This window comes from Arctopsyche grandis, chromosome 8, assembly GCF_051622035.1.
Source record: "Arctopsyche grandis isolate Sample6627 chromosome 8, ASM5162203v2, whole genome shotgun sequence".
Lineage (NCBI taxonomy): Eukaryota > Metazoa > Arthropoda > Insecta > Trichoptera > Hydropsychidae > Arctopsyche > Arctopsyche grandis.
The window spans coordinates 31,662,413-31,681,323 of NC_135362.1; the positions used below are offsets into that span (position 1 = coordinate 31,662,413).

Genomic DNA, 18,911 nt, shown 5'->3' on the forward strand with positions numbered 1-18,911 from the left:
GCAGTTTTCGTTCTCTTAACTCTACCTATAATTAATTTATTCCTATTTCTAGTTTTATAATTATGTATATCTCTTTTCTTAACTATGTGAATATTAAAATATGTGGGTAATATATTCTTATCTACATAGCTTATAAAAATAAAGTGCTTAATTTAAGAATATTTCTAATATCCAACCATTTCATCTAACATACTACTAACATTCAATGTACATATGTAGAGGAGAGCATACACAAAATAGTCACTTAATAATCCACAGAAATCATAGTTATTAAAATATAACGGATACAATTACAGGAATTATATTTTGGTTTAAATGCAAAAAATTATGTAATCATAAAAGTTTTTTTCCTAGCTTTTAAGTTGTTTCAAAATAGCTTTGCTTGATACAAATTGTCTATATGATTATTAAAATATTTGGGTAATAGATTTTTATCTAGCTTACATACATACATATACATATATGCAAATATGACTATTCATCGGTACACATATATCACTGGCAGGACCTTTATAATATTATATATTATGTAGACTCTACAGTGTGAAAAATTTTGTATACATTCTGAAATCGTTGTCTCGTCTTTGTCCTCATTGATGATTTTTTTAATTGCAGATTTTACGCAGGGGTTCGTCCGATGGCCGCCAACGGTTTCCCACCAAACATGGACCCCAGATTTGCGTTGAAGGCGCCTTATGTCGGCTTGTTGGCGCCCCCAGCAGCCGGAGCCCCACCCACGATTCGCACCTCACCACCACCCCCAGCACCGGAAATCCGCGACAGACCCGTCGGAGGAATATTCGCCGGATACTCCTACGCTCAAGGTGGACCTAGGAACGTGCCTGCCTTCCCTTCGATCATGGACATGAGCTCGACTAAGGTACCCACATACATACACATGTACATTTTTTCGCAAGTTGTTGCCTATCCGAAGCGTGAAGATACGCGCAGATTGGTCGGTGGGCCGGAAGAGGTGGCCGCGTTGCCACATAGCAGCGTCTTCCGTTGCGAAAGCGGCCAATTATTATTACCGACGATGGTTAATTGCGGCCCCAGAGGCTGCTGCTGCTTCTTGGCGTGCTTGCTGCTTGTTGCTGCTGTTGTTGCTGTTGCTGCTGTGGCTATGCCCACCCCGCCCAGAAACGCTCTTCTCGGTGTGTTTGTCGGTTAATTTATTGACCGGTGCGGTTAACTCGTGCCACCGGACAACGTAAACCATCGGACGCACGCCCATCTGGTTCGGTTCTAACGCCTCACCTGCGCGCGTGTCTTTAACCCCTTCGGTGACGATCGTACCATTCAATCCAATCTGGATAGTAAGCGTTGCCGATTCGCTGCTTAACCCTTTGAATGCTGACGTTTTTCCAGCAAGTCCATGAGCCTGAAATACCCTTTAATAAGCCTTTCCAGGTAGCATTGGAAAATAAATGGGTGACCGTCACCGCACCGAATTTTAAAAAAATCGAAAATCAGCGGTCTCCGTGACGAGACAGAATGTCATAAATTTTTTATTATTTTTTATTTTTACATATATACCAGGAAGGCCTTACAGGTAAATCCCAATGCGCCTTCCTGGCCAATTACAAATACAAATACAGCATTTTTATTATAAGTCGTTGAATTGCGAGACACTGAAAAAACTCGCAAATTAACGAGACATCTATGAATTGTACATAATTTTTTATTGTACATCAATCAAATTTTTCAAATAGTGGTGACACAGTAGGTAGGAAGGATTTTTAGCCAATTTTTTTTTCCGGGAACCGTTTCAACAATGAAATCAAAGAGAAAATTGGCAAACTCTGATAGGAAACGATCAACCTGGAGTCACAAATCCAGGTCTGACCAACAGCATACTCTGAAAAATTCATTTTCATTCAGGGATAGAACCCGGCACCTTCTTGACGGTAAGCAGAAGCTTAACGTCCGAGCTATGCTGCTGGCTATAATATGTCATAAAATTTTGTATACCAAATATTGTGAGCAGAATCTCGTTATAACATTTGGTGACCACAACCGAATAGTAATCTGTACATATTCAAAGCTTAAAAGACAACTTAAAAACGTTTTGATGAAACTCATAGGCTTTTTTTCGGTCTCCGTGACGAGCCAGAATGTTAAATTACAGAAAACGCAAATATCGGAAGGCAAAGATCGAAAATCGAAAGATCTTAAGTCAAAAGATCAAAAAAAAAAAAGGGTTCATTGTAAACGGTACATACTCACTTAATTTATTTGTATCCTGCTCGCGCAAATTAAGTGAGTATGTACCGTTTACCATGCACCATTTTTTTTTTTGATCTTTCGACTTAAGATCTTTCGATTTTCGATCTTTGCCTTGCGATATTTATGTTTTCTGTAATTTAACATTCTGTCTCGTCACGTAGACCCATATATCAGTGGCGTGCGGTAAAACTCTGTCTCCCCCCCCCATCGTACATCCTCACTTAATTTGCGCGAGCAGGATACAAGAGGAACAGGCTTTTCCTCGGCGCATTGCGAAGATTCAATTGGATCGATTAAATGTACGTGTGTATATTTCTAGTAAACAATCAGAATACTGTACTAATACACATACGTTTATTGGTTAGAAAAGGCGAATGGGAATTAATAACGTTAAACTTAATATTATGTACATAAGTACATAGGTATACCTATATAAATTACAATTAAAGGTACGCGATTAAATTTTCCATATTAATTTATGTATCTATAATTATGTCGTATGTACTACTAGCTTTATTATTAATGATGCTATAAATAAACATAGTCTTGGTTATCAAATCAATTTCATACACTCGTAAAAATATCCAACGTTATTAAATCTTCAATAACAATTACTTACGCATCAAGTCAATATATTACTACAACGAGCGGTTATTATAATTTGATTTGTACGTTTGACTTTCCTTCGCGCGCACAAATACATAACTAACTCTGTCTACATGTAATAATTGTGTCAATTAGTATGCACGGCAATAAGTGCAATTATAAATGAAATAAATCTGCGATAAAAAATCGGACGAGCGCTACTTCGGATGCGATTAAATTTTCAAAACACGCCCACACACATGAATATGGTAAATTAAAACATCGGATACGTTCAAATTTGAGTAGATAACTCATCGTCGAAGTTGTCGCGATTAACCGGATATTGTTATTTTTTTTTTTTTGACGCTCCTATTTTAGTTTATTTGTGTTTATTATATTTTCGTTTTAATTAGAGGTGAGCAAAATCTGATGAATAATAAGGGCGCAAACTGATAGTGGTCAACGTTGTGCATTACTTTTTTTGTCCGTGGATTTTCTCTGGGTTTTCCCCTATTTTCACATGATATTTTACGACCGTGTTGACAGTGATTGATGGATACCAGTGAGACATATTTGCATGTACATACATGCACTCTGTCTGATTAGGATGGTGTCCTCTGTACATTCGGTGGACCACCTATTCGTACGACGATCCACCCCTCATACATTATTGAGTTCCTAACATTCATCTGTTTATGTATTAAAGTATGTAGCAATACATTTAAAACTATGCTATGAAATTCTACGGAAAGTTTGATCGCAATTCATCGAAATCGTTTGGGTGAAAACTTCAACAACATATTTACAAATTTTCATAAGAATATTAGTTTTTTCTATGGTTTGGTAATTATTCGTTCGTAAGACGATCATAAAATATTTAGATTTTTTTTTTGCAATTTGCTATATGTAATCTTGACTCACAATTACATATGTTGGATCACGACGAGTGTTCTCAATCCAATATTCGAATATTCTCCCGATTTTTGTCTATATTCGAATAATCCATGGAAAATTTGTAAAATATTCATTTATACTATTTAGAATGAAATTTGAAAAATATATAAGAATGAAAAAAATTGTACACTTGAGCAATATATGTAGGTAGTCATTTTTTCTTTTAATTTCCAAAGATCCATGTTCCTTTTCCACGCGCCTTTATTTTGTTTCCAACATTTTGTCTTATCTACGTATAATAGTTGACCGACAAACAGTCGTAAATAGTATAATTAGAAAGCAATGAAAGCGGTATTCTTAATATTTGCCAAAAATTCATTAGCACATATACCCACTGTAAATTTGCTATTGATGTTTTCAGAAATTTATTTATTTATATACATATATCTTAGCTATCAAGCTAATTTAAAAAAATACATCTTAATTACTTAACTCTAAAATTTATAATTAACTTATATGTACTGTCCGTCACAGACGTGTCTCTTCGCACCTCGCAAGAATGCATCCATGGTCTTAGCAAACCTGACGCACTCAGGGAGGGCATTATATGTACATGAGCACACCCCTGTGAAAGACACCCCCAGCTGTCTTATTTTTTCTTACTCTACTTACAACAACTAGTACGGCGTAAACGTTTAAACGGCATACATACGGCAAAAAACGTTTAACGTTTTTTTAAATACTTGATACAATTCAAAATTTAAACGATTAGAAAAGTAATTAATGATCAATTAAATAAATTATAATAATTTTAATTAAACAATATTTTACTAAAAATTTTGTTGATTCTTTGCACTATTTTTTTAAAATAAATCAATACTGGTGAATGTCCAAAATAAATAAATACGAATATTATTCGAATATTAGAATATTTTTGAATTAACTCGACTTTTACCTGATGAAATACTCCGACATAATATACTGCCTGGTTCGCATATACATATACATACTTCCTGGTTCACATATACATAATTTCGGACGGTTGGGCAGCGTACGAAAATATTCCACATATTGCGAATGGAATATACACGCATTCGTTTGTGGTTATATACAATACTAATTCATCTAAATATGAATCAAAACGGGCACGCGTTGTGCCAAATTGATCTTTCTTTTCACACGCATCCACATATTTTGCATATGTATGTATTTCACAATCATTTGGATCCACGAAATTATAACCACTTTTACTGGAATTCGGAATATTTCCGTACGCTGCCCAACCGTCCGAAATTATGTATATGTGAACCAGGAAGTATGTATATGTCGGAGTATTTCATCAGGTAAAAGTCGAGTTAATTCATCAGGGAACGGCAATACTAGAGTGCTCGCAAAGAGCAACCTAAACGACTGAGCCTAAAGGGTCCACCCTGTCGAGAATTTCAACTTTTACCCAACTTCTACCCTTTGTACCGTTCGTATTGAAATTGCCCAAGTACTCATACTCGAGTTCACATTATAATTTTTTGATTGTGAAAAGTTTTATTTCCTTGAATCTTGGAATGTTGTATGTATGTATGTATGTATGTATTAAAGAGCAGCACTAATCGTGTGGCAATTACCGTTTCGGATTACGTTTCATACTGGTGCGTATATCGTTACATATTCATCAGTTAGCCGATTTGTTTATTGCCGGCACGGGCCGCCGTGATACGAACTGACCGTGACCAATTACCGGGTTGCGCGCTTTATTATTGAAATCGCACACCAATTACCACTACACGGCCAACGGCCATTAAACGGGGGGTTACCAACAACAGCAGCCACACATCGCATTCGGATCCACGCCGTTTCGATAATTGTCTCGGCATTCTTGTGGCTCATGCCCGCGGACCGACTTCTTGTATTGTGCATATTATATGTGTGTAATTCCAGTCTGGTCCGTCCGCTGCGTTTGTAATTACATGCATATGTATGTATGTATGTAGATGGAGCGGGAGGGGGAGGTCTCGTTGGAAAAGTGATTTCGTTCGATGATACATACATATGTACATATGTAGGTGATGGTTTTCTTTCGATGGCTTCGAATACACGATGATCGTTGCGGTTGAAAGGGGATCCAACTGAATTGTGTTTGACCACGGAAAACGATGACTTGAACTGAAACTGCAAAAAAGTTTTGCATTCGGAAGTAAAGTACGTATGTATGGGGCCGTTCAAGTATTACGTAAGCACTATAGGGGGCGGGGGGTCTTTGCTTTGCTTATTTTTGATGACATGGGGGGTGGGGGGGGTCGAGATGGTGATTACGTCAGCAGTAGCTATTTTTTTTTACACATTGGCAACCCACACATTGTCTATGCTTGAAAACCAAACACATATTCGGGAATTCCCACAAATAATGAATATGCATATACATATGTTCCAATGTTTACGTAAGCATGGGAGGGGGGGGGGGGGGGGTAAGAGCTTTGCTTAGTTTTGCTGACAAAGGGGAGGAGGGGGTAAATAATTGTAATAAATCTGCTTATATAATACTTGAACGGCCCCTATGTACATTTCGATAACCGGAAAAATGCATTCGATTTTTGATATACTAGTTGCACTCACGACACATCCAAACTTGCAAAGATGCTCAAGTAGAAGGGACGCAATATAAATCCACAAAAAAGCGTCAAGGGGTATTTGTATGTTATCCGAGGGTGCTATAACCTATTTTTGTGAAATTCTATTGCGTAAGTTATTTTTAAACGCCTTTGATTATTAGGACTTCTCGAAACTGCGCCACTATTTAGTGCATATTTCCGGGAACTGTTAAAATACATACGTATATGTACAAATAGATTTGATTATTGAAATATATATTTTTCATTTCATTCTGTCATGATGTAAGATGTAGATTTAGATTGTAGATTTAAAAGATTTATTATGTTATCAGAGGGTGCTAATCTTTTTTGTGAAATTCTATTGCGTAAGTTGTTTTTAAGCGCCTTTGAAAATTAGGACTTGCGCCACTATTTAATCCAATTTAGTAATTTTTTCCAGGAAACGTACTTTTCTTTTGAATGATATGTTCGATTTTCCTATGCCGTCATCAATATTTAATTTATACTTTGTCAATCACTGTTGGAGGAAAATCTTGCCAAAGCACTTTTCAATGTGTTCTATGCATTTTCCTCTGTTCGTTCGCTTGGTTTTTCTTACTTTCTGTTGCATCTTTTGCATTAGTGTCGATCGACATTCAACGCCTTAATTGTCTTAGAAAATGTACATGCAGTAAAATGAAATTGAATGGTATGTTCTCTTATTTGCATATGAAATAAGAAGGTACAACTTTACGACCGTGTGTATTACTAAGTAAGTGCGTCACCTCGATTATTTATTCCTCGTACCCGCCGACAATCTTTTGAAGCGCCTCCATTGTAATTTAGAACATTGCTGACGGTGCGGTGCAGTCATATTTAATTTTAGGGTGTGGCATTCGATCACAATGATAATTGAATGTATCGATTAGTATGAGACTTTTGATTCTAATAATGATTTCTCGTTGCAGGCTCTGTTGGCGATAGCGAGGGCGGCCAACATGGCGAAAGAAGTGGAATTAGCTAGCAATTTCATGAAAGGCGCCACCAAAAGACCACCGGGTGCAATGTCGAACGACGTTCATCCCCTGTCATCCCCACTGGACTTGAGTTCGGCCGCTGGAGCCGGAATGTACTCATCGCTGGCCAAAAAGTCGAGATTGAGTCCCAAGCACGAGACGAGCTCCCAGAACGAATCCGGCTCGTCCTCAGGATCGGTATCGTACGGTGAACCCGGCGACATATCCCCGACTCTCGATTGCAAACCCAACTTGGCAGGATCGACGAAGAGTGATGGGACCAATGGTAGTTGTACGCCGACACCGCAAAAGTCTCAGAGGTTGAGTGTCGGCAGGGCGAGATCAGAGGTGACCAGTCCAGCCTCATTCGGCAGGAAAAGTCCCGCGTCCTCTGGTAGGAAGAGCCCTTCGAATAGGGATTGCGGAAGCTGTTGCAGGGACGGCAGAAGGGAGTGCAATCAAGGACCCGATCTTGAGGTCGCCACATGGACCGTCGATGACGTATGCAAGTTCGTCGAGAGCATAGACATCTGCGCTGAATACTCACCGGTAAGTCGATTTTTTTTTTATCAATTAGTACCTATGTACGTTCTAAATTTTCATGTCATATTGTGTAGTTGGGTTATTCCTCGTTATTCGGTAATCAACAGGTTTCGAAACCATTTCGATATGAACCATCCCTTTAGGGTTGATAATATATCTTTGTATTTGGTAGGAAACACTTCTATCCACGTATATTTATTTATTATTTTTATTATAATAATAACAATAATATGAACAAAGTGACCCAAAAGGTTGCCCCGAAGTGTCACAAGAACAATAAAAATTACCAATCATTAATCTCATTCAAATAGACTAGTGTTGAATCTCATGAAACTGACCAGATCATCAACATGACAATTGAACAGGTCCAAATGTTCATCTATCATATTAAGGAACCGGAAAGCCTTTAGATGAGACGAGTTATTGAAAGCAGACGTGTTCGCAGTTATAGGTTGGAAAACTTAATGATGACGCAAAGCTCTACCTATGCATTATATTAATAAGAAAAATTTAATTTTAATTTTGGTTTGTATTTAAATTTATCGATGACTTCGCGTCGGTATCCTAAATCATCTTCAATAGTCTTAATTAATATTATTTTATTGTACATAGATATATAACAGGTAGAACCCAATGCGCCTCCCTAGACAATTAATTACAAACATTGCAGCATTTTTTATTACATAAATCGCTGTATTTCGAGAGCACGAAATCAACAAGTAATTAATCCATAGAGATATCTATGGATTTAGACTTGTACGTAAATCAAATTCAGATATTTGTGACATAGCGGGTAGGATGGTTTTTGCCAATTTGATCGAGGAACCGTTTCAACAATGAAATCAGATAAATTGGCAAACTCTGATAAGAAACAATTGACTTGGAGTCACAAATATCCAAGTCTGACCAGCAGTATTAAAGATTAGCACAGGATCGAACCCGGTAACCTCTCGGTGCTAAACATAAACGCAACCACCGAGCCATACTGCTGGCTAATAATCGTGAGCTTGTTAATTCAGCTAATAATTGTGAGATTGTTAGTAGATTTTATCTTATATTGGAATGAGTTCTTTATTTCGCAATTTTTGAGTTTTTTCTACCTAGTCGTATGTCAAGTAGTACTTGCATGTCTTGAAACTTGGTACGTGTGTTTTAAATTAGTTCGACGACATACTATCTATACAGTGTCGAATAATTTAACACCACAAAACCGACACGTCAGTCACACGTTAAAATTTAAATTACGCGCTAAAACATGTTTAAAAAAAAACATAAAAGGCAATTTAAAATTCGCCCATCCGTGCGAACATATAAACATACGTATGTATGTATGTATGTACATACCTTAATTAAAGTGTACGACCGTACTTGGTCCACTTTCGCGCAATAATGGATTCACCTATTGCAATACCTACGGACGGATTGCACAAGTGCACATCGTAAACGTAAACTTTTACCGCTTATAATGTATACAACATATATGTATGTATATTCGTATCAGCACGAATCTATCGTGTATTTAATTTGATAACTTAAAATTAAAAATATAACATATATATGCATGTGTGTATGTAAATACCTACGTACATTCATATCATCTGACGTGATTTCCGATAACACCGGCGGCTATTGCACGGCCGTAAACAACAAAAAAAAAATTAGTTAGCACATGCATGTTAATGGATTAAACAGTGCGTGATGATTATGTTGTGGAGGATCGTTAATGTCGTTGGTCAATCGAAACACGTTGCATAAATATCGCATCTCGTTTTGATTGATCGGCTACTCGCGTTCACAACGTGTATATAACTCAATCTTCTCGTTAAATTGTTTTTTAAATGTGGCCATTATGATTGTGCAACGAATTATTGTGTGTGTGTGTGTGTGTGTGTGTGTGTGTGATACGTTTTCGCTCGTTTATAAAATCACACACGCCTAAATTTAATGATTGCATGATTTAAATTGAATTAAATATGTACGTACACACTATGAATCATATCAGGGAAATTTCAAAGTTGTAAAATATTGCATTCTTACTACATTATCTATTTTTTTAAGAAGTATCTTAATGTGTACGAAATATTTGAATGACAGCACTTCATTATTTATTACTTTAGCATTTAATGCCGTCTATAAAATTGACTTTTAGCACATTGCAATTAATTTAAAAGCAGCTTTCAATTGACCATCAAAACATCAAATTAAGCCACTGCAAAAAAAAACATAAGCTTTATTTTTTGTATGAGAATTAAGCGTGTTTCTGATCGATTCCATTTTATTATTTGACATTGACACGAAGAAAAATAATGTATATGTTACAGTGACAGCATATTTCAAGTGAAAATATAGCTTAATAATAATTCAAGCAAGTGAAAATGTATCAAACAATGAATTTACAACGCTTAACTCTATAAATTTAACCCTAACAACCCAATCTTAAATGAACAGGGCCAACCCTCACTTAACCCTTAAATAATACCAAAACTAACAATCTAATCTTAAATCAATAAAACCAACCCTGACATATATGTCAGTGAAAATATATGATCACTTGAAATATATATGTACATTGGAGACGAGAAAAACTAGAGGTGACTTAATCGAAGTATATAAAATACTTAATAATCACCATAATTGTCATATGTCTCATCGTATTACATTCAACGTAAACACTCGCCTCAGAGGTCACTCGCTTAGACTCCAAAAAGAAAATCTAATAAATTGATCAGAGATTCATTCTTTTCTAACAGAGTGGTTTCAGTTTGGAATATGTAGTATTCCCAATGATATAGTAACCTCTGATAACGTTAATATTTTTAAGAATAAATTTGATACTTTTTTTAAAACTATTTATTTATTTACTAAGGATTTCTGTAATTCTTCTTTCTCATAATCGTATTTCTGTTTTTTTTTTGTTTATATATTTTTTTGCTCTCTTATTTTTATTTTAATATTGTTTTTTTTAATGTATTTTAATTTTTCTCATTTTATTTGCATATATGTATGTATGTATAATTTGTTAAAATATGTTTGATCAAACCCCTTGAGTCTATCGGCTTTGCCGCCTCCCCCAAGTATATTAAATAAATAAATAAATAATTTCACTGTGACATATACATTAATATAGCTTTGTCAGTGTTATCAGCTGGATTCGATACGTTGAAAAATTTGTGGGTAGTTAGTTCCCTTATCCATCATCATAAGGACCTAGTTTGAGTAGTGCTGTATAACACGACGTGAGAGATAGTGAATGTGGAAATGCCTCAGAGGTGTTATTTTCCACCTTTTTGCGCTCGATGATGATACATACCCACGTTGCACCTTTCACAATCAATCACCGGTGAGCGATTTGCGCGCGCGCGCTCCGTTTAGTTAGTGGGTATAAGTACAGGTGGGTATCTATCTAGCCGTCTTCTGTTATACATTTTGTATTTATTAGGATCGGATACACGGTCCATCAATCATCCTCTCGATTTTGACATGATTTCGTACGTTAACCAGCCTCCGGGTTTAGCGTGATTGGCTTTCCGCTCTCGCGCGTACACGACGTTAGATGTGTATTACATGTGTACTTGTGAAATCCTTGCGGATGAGATGCGAGTGCTTATCGCCGATTTGGCTACCGGCTGTTAAATCGATTTAAATATCAATGCGAAATCGATCGTCGCACTTTAAAAGTTTCGCAACGCACGATGTGATGTCCCTGTGTCGAAATTGGACGTGAGCTTTTGACAGGTCAATGCGTAACGTTGAGATAATTGTATTTTTTTTTATTATTACTTTGCTCTTCTAAGATACTGATCTGTAATGTGTAATGTATTCTAATTTGAACTACGCTATGTTTAAATGGAGATGTTTGATATTGCGTTAGATCACATATGACTGAATTATGATAACGTTAGATTCGTTTTATAAATATATTGAATGATAATAATACCTCTTTTAAAATCAACAGGTGCTCATTTCTACTGTTGTGTATTATAAGGTGCTCATTTTACCTATTAATTTAATTTTTTTTGAACTGTTGACATTCATATTCATATAAACAATCTATTTTTTACTTTATCTATGTTTTTTTTTCATAATTGGGGTTTCAATTAATTCAAGTTATCTGAACCTAAGTAAAGGTTTAGTTTTTTCGTTTACAAAACTTGATTGCAGAATAACTACGCTATGGTCTTTAAAAAATTAGTATTTTATAATTAGTGTTCGTTGATGTATCAAAGGGTAGTTTTTGGAATTTATATTTGTTTTAAATTAGCGTTTATTTCGAACATCTAATGTTGGCTTAATAATTGATTTCTTTCGGTATTTTTCTTGGTTTCTTTGATTTTTCTATTCGGTTGAAATTTGATCATAGTAATGTAACGTTCATACATTGAAAAAAATTGTAGTGAACGAATTAGTTATGAAATCTGGTATTCACAAGCTCATCCTTAAAAGGATAAAAGGATTATTCGGTAGAAATCGCCTTATTATTTACAAGGATGTTAAAGCACACACTAATATGATGTAATAGAGGAGAGGTACTACATATAGATTTTGACTCATTTTCGTTAATTATTTTATATCGATTGTTCACCAGTTTCACTCCCGTAGTAAACATTGTGTCAGTTTTAATATTCTGACATTCTCACGAATTAAATATTTATTGCGCACTCATTATCAGCTTTAAACGAATCACTCGGTCACGACGTATTACATACGAACACGCGATACATTATTTTAAGGTCGATATTTGCTCGCACGTATTACACGGTTCTATATAACAATATGATAATACCCAATAATGTAAAATTATGTGTACACACACACATAAAGGTGCGCGTCGACGAAACGATCTTTTTGTTAGATTTCTGACCCGATAATTGTGAGGGCATCTCTCGTTGTCGGTTCAATAAATATCGATTTAATCAAGTTGCGTATAAATCACGCGGCGTTTGATGCACCATAAATCACCTGGCGAGATGTTACAGAAATGGCCGCGCGCTGATTAATGGACACCTCGTGGAAGCACAATGTGCGCTGACGTAACGGCGACAGCCTCGTTTGGCCCACATTTTCCGTCTGTTCGTATTCGGCTCTGTTCCTTTTCGCTACGGAAATGTCACGCAGAGGAATGGTGGATTCGGTGTGAATTTTCGCCGAATTTTACCACTCGTCGTAGCCGCAAGTTTGAGATGGTCTAATGATACTTTTATTACAATACATCGACAGTGGGTACATGTAATACATGCTAGTCTAATGTATATGTATGTATTTACATTAGATTGTTCATAAATAATTTTTGTCGTAAAATATTTATTGGTCATCATTTATGTACATAAATAGGTACCTACATACTTGTCCTGTATGGAAAATTATTTTTTAATATCGTAATATAAAATAGTGAAAGTTTCCTTTGAATTTATTTTTAGCTCGTTTTCACTCAATTTAACGACTGGAAGCGTTGTCATTTTTAGTAGTTTATTTTGATTGTTATTTGAGTATATCTACTTATTTTTTTTAGATGCTTTTTATTATTACTAAATTATGTTCACAATACACCTTATATATGTATATCTTAATAGCTACTGATCTACTGATCATTTTCAATTTTGCAATTTTAATTTAATTTCGCTAGTAATTATAGTATTATATTATTCTAATGTTAATGTACAGCAAAAACCTATTTACAATTCTTAGCTGATATTCAATGAAATTTTGTATCAATTGTTGTCCAATTTGCAGATCTTTAAAACTTGTTTTAATTGTGTTCAAAATTAATAATATAAGCTATTAAAGCTTATACAGCCGTTGCGTAAACAAGAAAAGGTAATAAATCTGTAGCTGTCGACATTTTAGATGCCTACAACTCAAGTACAATTTCCGTTACACGTATCTGCATATTTACGAGCCGATTTAAATTTTGCACTACATGGTTTTGATGTTGTTGTTTTTTGTTTTAAATAAAAAAGTGCAATATAAATGTTGCAAGTCGAAAAGATTCCTAGGCAGCCTCCGCATTAAGCTTTCAGCACGCCTCTTCTATACTTACAGTACGTATCGTGACGACACGACGAACGATAGTGAAAACGTCCAAATAAGAAAGAGCGCAGCTCACGTTTAGTCACAGCTATTGCTAAACTGCCGTTTTGCGTAGGATTGTGGAACGTAACTGAATATATATATATATATGTATGTATGTGTATGTAGATGGCTATAGGTATAGCCATCCATCCGTCCGTCCCGTCCCATCCATTCATGAGATAGGCAACTCTCCGCGGAATTGTCGAACGCTACGGATGAGTGTGGCTGCTCTTGTCTTGTCGCTTGCACCACGTCGTACACGACGAAGATACGAAGACGATCCGTGTTAGATTGCAACAACGCTTGATGAATATCTCGACTGATGTTGTTCTCGTTGTTGTACTACTACGAGAAAGAAGGGTTGTGTAACGACAATGTGTTAAAACTTTGGAGACACGAGTGAGCGGATAAGCGCGAAACCCCCACCGTTGTACGATACAACTTACATATTTCTTACGTATCTATGTACATATGTATATGCCAGTGTTGTAGTGCTAAATAAAAAAGAACCAGGGCGGTGTTTAATAATTTTGACCCCCCCCCCTCTTTTTTCATTACTAAAAAAATATGTATTCTAATATTGGTAGTTCAAATATTTATAAAAAAAATCAAATGCTAATTAACAAATATTCTCGTTGAAATTATGATGTTTTTTTTATATCTTATAAAAACTTCCTTCCATACATCGTCTTCAACATATTTGATTTTTCAAACCCGTGTTTGTGTGTTAACAGCAACATTTGCTTTTAGCGATGCCAAAACCATATTTAATGTCAAAAAACTGTGAATTTAGAGATGACTATTTATTTAAGCCGAGTTCCCTTATTTTATCCATCCTCAAGTGCGTGTGGTTTATAGTTTAAATAATTTTTTCTTCCGAAGTTTTGGGTGTTTTTAGATAAAAAGCTCATAAATTTCATCAAAACGTCTTTTAAGTTTGAAAAGAATGAATCTCTCTGGTCAATTTATTCGATTGTTCTTTTTGGAGTCTGAGAGTGTGACCTCTAATGAAAATGAGTGTTTTCATTGAACGTAATGAGTTTGGACAATTATGATGATTATTTAATATTTTAAAGACTTCGATTAAGTCGCTTCGTATTCTTCTCGTCTCAAGTGTTATTAATATTAGCCAAAATATTTTTTAATTTTACTCACAAAACAATTTACATATCAATCAAAGTGCCAGGGCGGCGACCTGGCTCAAAAAGAAGTACCAGGACGGCGACCTGCCCCGACCTGGCTCGACTACACCACTGCGTATATCGAACGTTTGCAGATTATTATTGTGAATGTAAATATCGTGATGAAAAAAGTCGGATCGTTTAACATTTACTAGGTGGTTGGTTGGTTGGTCGGTGTGTGAGCACAATTCAAAGCCCGGGTTACTTATTCATGTGGCACGATTCACCTAGTTCGGGCCTGTTATGTCGATCACGCTCGCCGACTTTGTTGAACGTGTTCTTTGAAGGCGTCGACTGCAACATGCGGATCCTCACTGGATAGGGCTTCTGGTGTTGATTGCAGACGTCTGTCTTATTATTAGTACCTATGCATATACGTATATTACGTCGCGGAAATTATAGCGGCCTTGAGGTTTGCAATCGTCCGTGATGAGCTTATGATGCAGGTACTATTTAGCTAGCTTATGTGTATAGATAAGCGACGGTAGACTTATGTGATTCATATATGACAGCTGATTTTTATTCTGAACTGTTATACATAAGACTATGTGTAGGTTAATATATTTGTTCTTTAAAATGATAATATTTATTAACAGTGGTTGACGTTGGTTATAATATCGATATCAAACAAATCTACTCTGCTACAACAGATAATGGACCTGATGTCTTCCATTGAAAACGTTTCTTTCCCTCATCTCATCGGAATAAAATGTGTGGCACATATTTTACAATTAGCAATCAAAGATTCTATTAACGATTCCGATTTAAATGTGAAGCTCGCGACTTGGTTAAAAAGTTTAGAATCCCTTGTCTTTTAATGAAATTTAACGAAAATGTAATAGACTGTATTACTAGATGGAATGGTACATTCGATATGTTAATTAAACTGTAAAGATTTGTGTATGTAAGGATTTTTTTTCAAAAATAGTTGGAGTAAACAATATGGAGTACTATTTCCTAGAATATATGTAAATGGATCGAAATTAATGTCATCATTGAGACATTACGGCCATTAACAGAATCCACGATGAAATTTCAAAGCGAGCAAATGACGTTGAGTGATTTTTACGGGATTTGGATTCAATCAAAATTGAAAATACAAAGCTTGAAAAAAAGATACATCCACACTTCTAGAATAAAAAAACTACTAGATTATTTATAAACTGTTGTCGCAGTTTTGTTCTTGAAAAAAGTAGAGCCCGATGAAAAGTTGGTAAGACTAGAGAAAGTCAAATAAGTATAAATAAAAAAAAGTGTTTTGTCTGCATTTTAGCTGCAGAATCCACCTTCTACTCCGCAGTGCACCAGCGGCAAGCTGCACATGCTAGGAAATATTCTCCTTTGATATTTTAATTATGTACATATTTATTTATTTATTTAACATATTAGCCACAGTGACATTACAGAGATCTCCAACGCGTCGCTCTGGCCGGTCATTCAGTAATAATAACATGATAACAGTAATAATAGCTTACAATAAGTTATAGCGAAAAACCGTATAAAGAGAGGTTTACAGGGTGTGGGTGTATTTACATTAACTTGCTAATATTCAAATACAAGAGAACCGAAAACCGCAACTGAACCGATATATATTTTTTTTACCGAACCGGAACGAACCGGAACGAACCGGAACGATTGTACTAAGTTTTCTTATTATTTTGATGTGGGTATGGTACGCAATTCCAAAACTACTTCGGATTATGGTACACAATTCCAAAAACATATGTTTGTATATTGAAAGTCCAATATGTAGTTGGAATATAGTATCTCACGCTCAATAAGAGTTTTTCATCGGATGATGAAAACCCTGTTGTCGTTCATCTCTCGATATACACTTATATAGCAGTTTGATGTCGTGCCACACTTTTAAACAGCGATCTGTCTAATTTGCGTCGCAACCACAATGAGGAGAGGATTCGGTGTTGCGCAAAGCGCGAAGCTTTTGCACGAATCGCGTTTCGCAAGAGGTTGTGCACCTACCAGTATGGTATCTGCGTTCTTTCGTTATTTGTCACCTACATACATAGCAGCGACGAAAAGGTTTTTCACTCGACAATGCATCGGCCTCAGGTTTTGTTATTACGTGCGGAACATTGGCATACCTATTTTTTTACCTCGCCGCCTTTCCGTCATGTGCAAATGCAGTCAGCTTTGGCCGCTGACGAATGTATGTATGTAGGTTGCATTTGCGCAATGCGGCATCATCATCATCGCACACGGGAGATGCGTTTCTGTAGCAGCAAACTCCGACAACAAATAGATCGTAGTTTCGTAATGGATGGTGAAATTGAAAAAAATTGAACTATTTATTGTATTCGACAAACATATGTCTTTTTTTTCCGCTCATGAACGTTTAATGAGATTCGCGTTTTCTAATTTGAATGAGTTTTCTAATTAGTTCATCGCTGATAGAAATCAATTTATTATTAATGCGAAATAGAAGCACCATTATTTTAGATCGTTTAGAGAATTAGCATGAAGTGTTGTGTTGTACAAAAATACATATAATTACGGTCTGTTGTGTGCAGACAAATCACTTCCGGGATTCATTGACACTCAATTGTTATTTGAAAGTGGAATTAGTGTTGGCTTGTTAAAATTCGATTCAATAAAAAATTATCAATTGATTGAGATCACTGCGTATTTTATTAAGCTGTGAAATTGAGCATTGTTTGAAATCTCTAGAAATATTCTACTAATATCATACTTTTTATTACGTTTATCAAATCTTATTGTCAAGGTTTGATCTATGCATTCAGCACTACACCAATCAATCTTTTGTAACACCTTCTTTAAAATATATTGGTATTTCTACAAGGTCTTAACATTAAAGATTCATACAATACTAACATACCAAACAAGACAGAGTACATAAACGATACCTCAATCAATTACAATTGAATGGAAGTCGTTACAAGTAATTGGATTGCAATTTCATATTGAAACAATAGTTGAAACAGAATATAATTCGAAGTGCTTGAACTGAAACGAAGCAGCAGACCATTGTGAGGATTTTCGTTCTCTCCCCCATAATTAATCAGTAATAAATTTTAAACGAATGAAGGAATTTATTATGCAATATCAATTTTGCAATTTTCACAATCGCAATCACGTTATTCAAAAGCTATATAATTCCTATGCAAGCGAACTGTCTCAGTGTTAACACCAACGCAAGTCTAGTACAACATACAGTCGAACAAGTTGACAATTTTCAAAGGTTTCTGGTTCCAAGCTCATTGAACATTCAAAAATGTCGACTGCTCGCCAACTGCACCCGCTATTTTTAAAATATTCAACGAACATAATCCGATTAACATATTCACGCTCAAACTTATCAAAGCGTTCACTTCGTTGTTCCGTTCGTTCATGATTTAAATTGTTAGCGTTATCGACTTTAATTTGGATTAATCGGTGACTCGATTATCCGATTATAGATATATCTAATAGACTTTCTTCGTTGTAAATTTGAAGCTTTTGATATTACGGCTAGTGCGTAATATCAAAAGTATGTATTTGACATAATGATTCCGGCGGATGGTTCACACACTAGTGTGATAAGGATAATTGAATCGGTTGAAAATGTACTCACAATTATTTTCCTCATTGCCATAATCGCAATATGCAGGTAATAGAAATAAATTGACTTAAATTTATGAGTTCCTTAGATAAGGATTCGCGATGGTATATAATATTGATTATTTCCTACCACAAGCAATATCTATGGCAAATACAACATTTTATTATCTATGTAAATTCAGACCTTTGACGTATTACGAACATCATATTGTTGTAATGTTGACGTAGTACGAACA

General features: G+C 35.6%; 1 protein-coding gene across 4 annotated transcripts in view; it reads left to right on the forward strand.

The window, feature by feature from the left end:
* The window catches only part of LOC143916081 (uncharacterized), a 253,337-nt gene that overhangs the window by 188,924 nt on the left and 45,502 nt on the right, over positions 1-18,911 (forward strand). For all 4 annotated transcript variants that reach the window (XM_077436972.1, XM_077436973.1, XM_077436974.1 and 1 more), the window contains exons 5-6: positions 616-880; positions 7,259-7,855. In XM_077436972.1, coding sequence (XP_077293098.1) covers positions 616-880; positions 7,259-7,855 — 862 coding nt within the window. The remainder of the gene's footprint in view (positions 1-615; positions 881-7,258; positions 7,856-18,911) is intronic.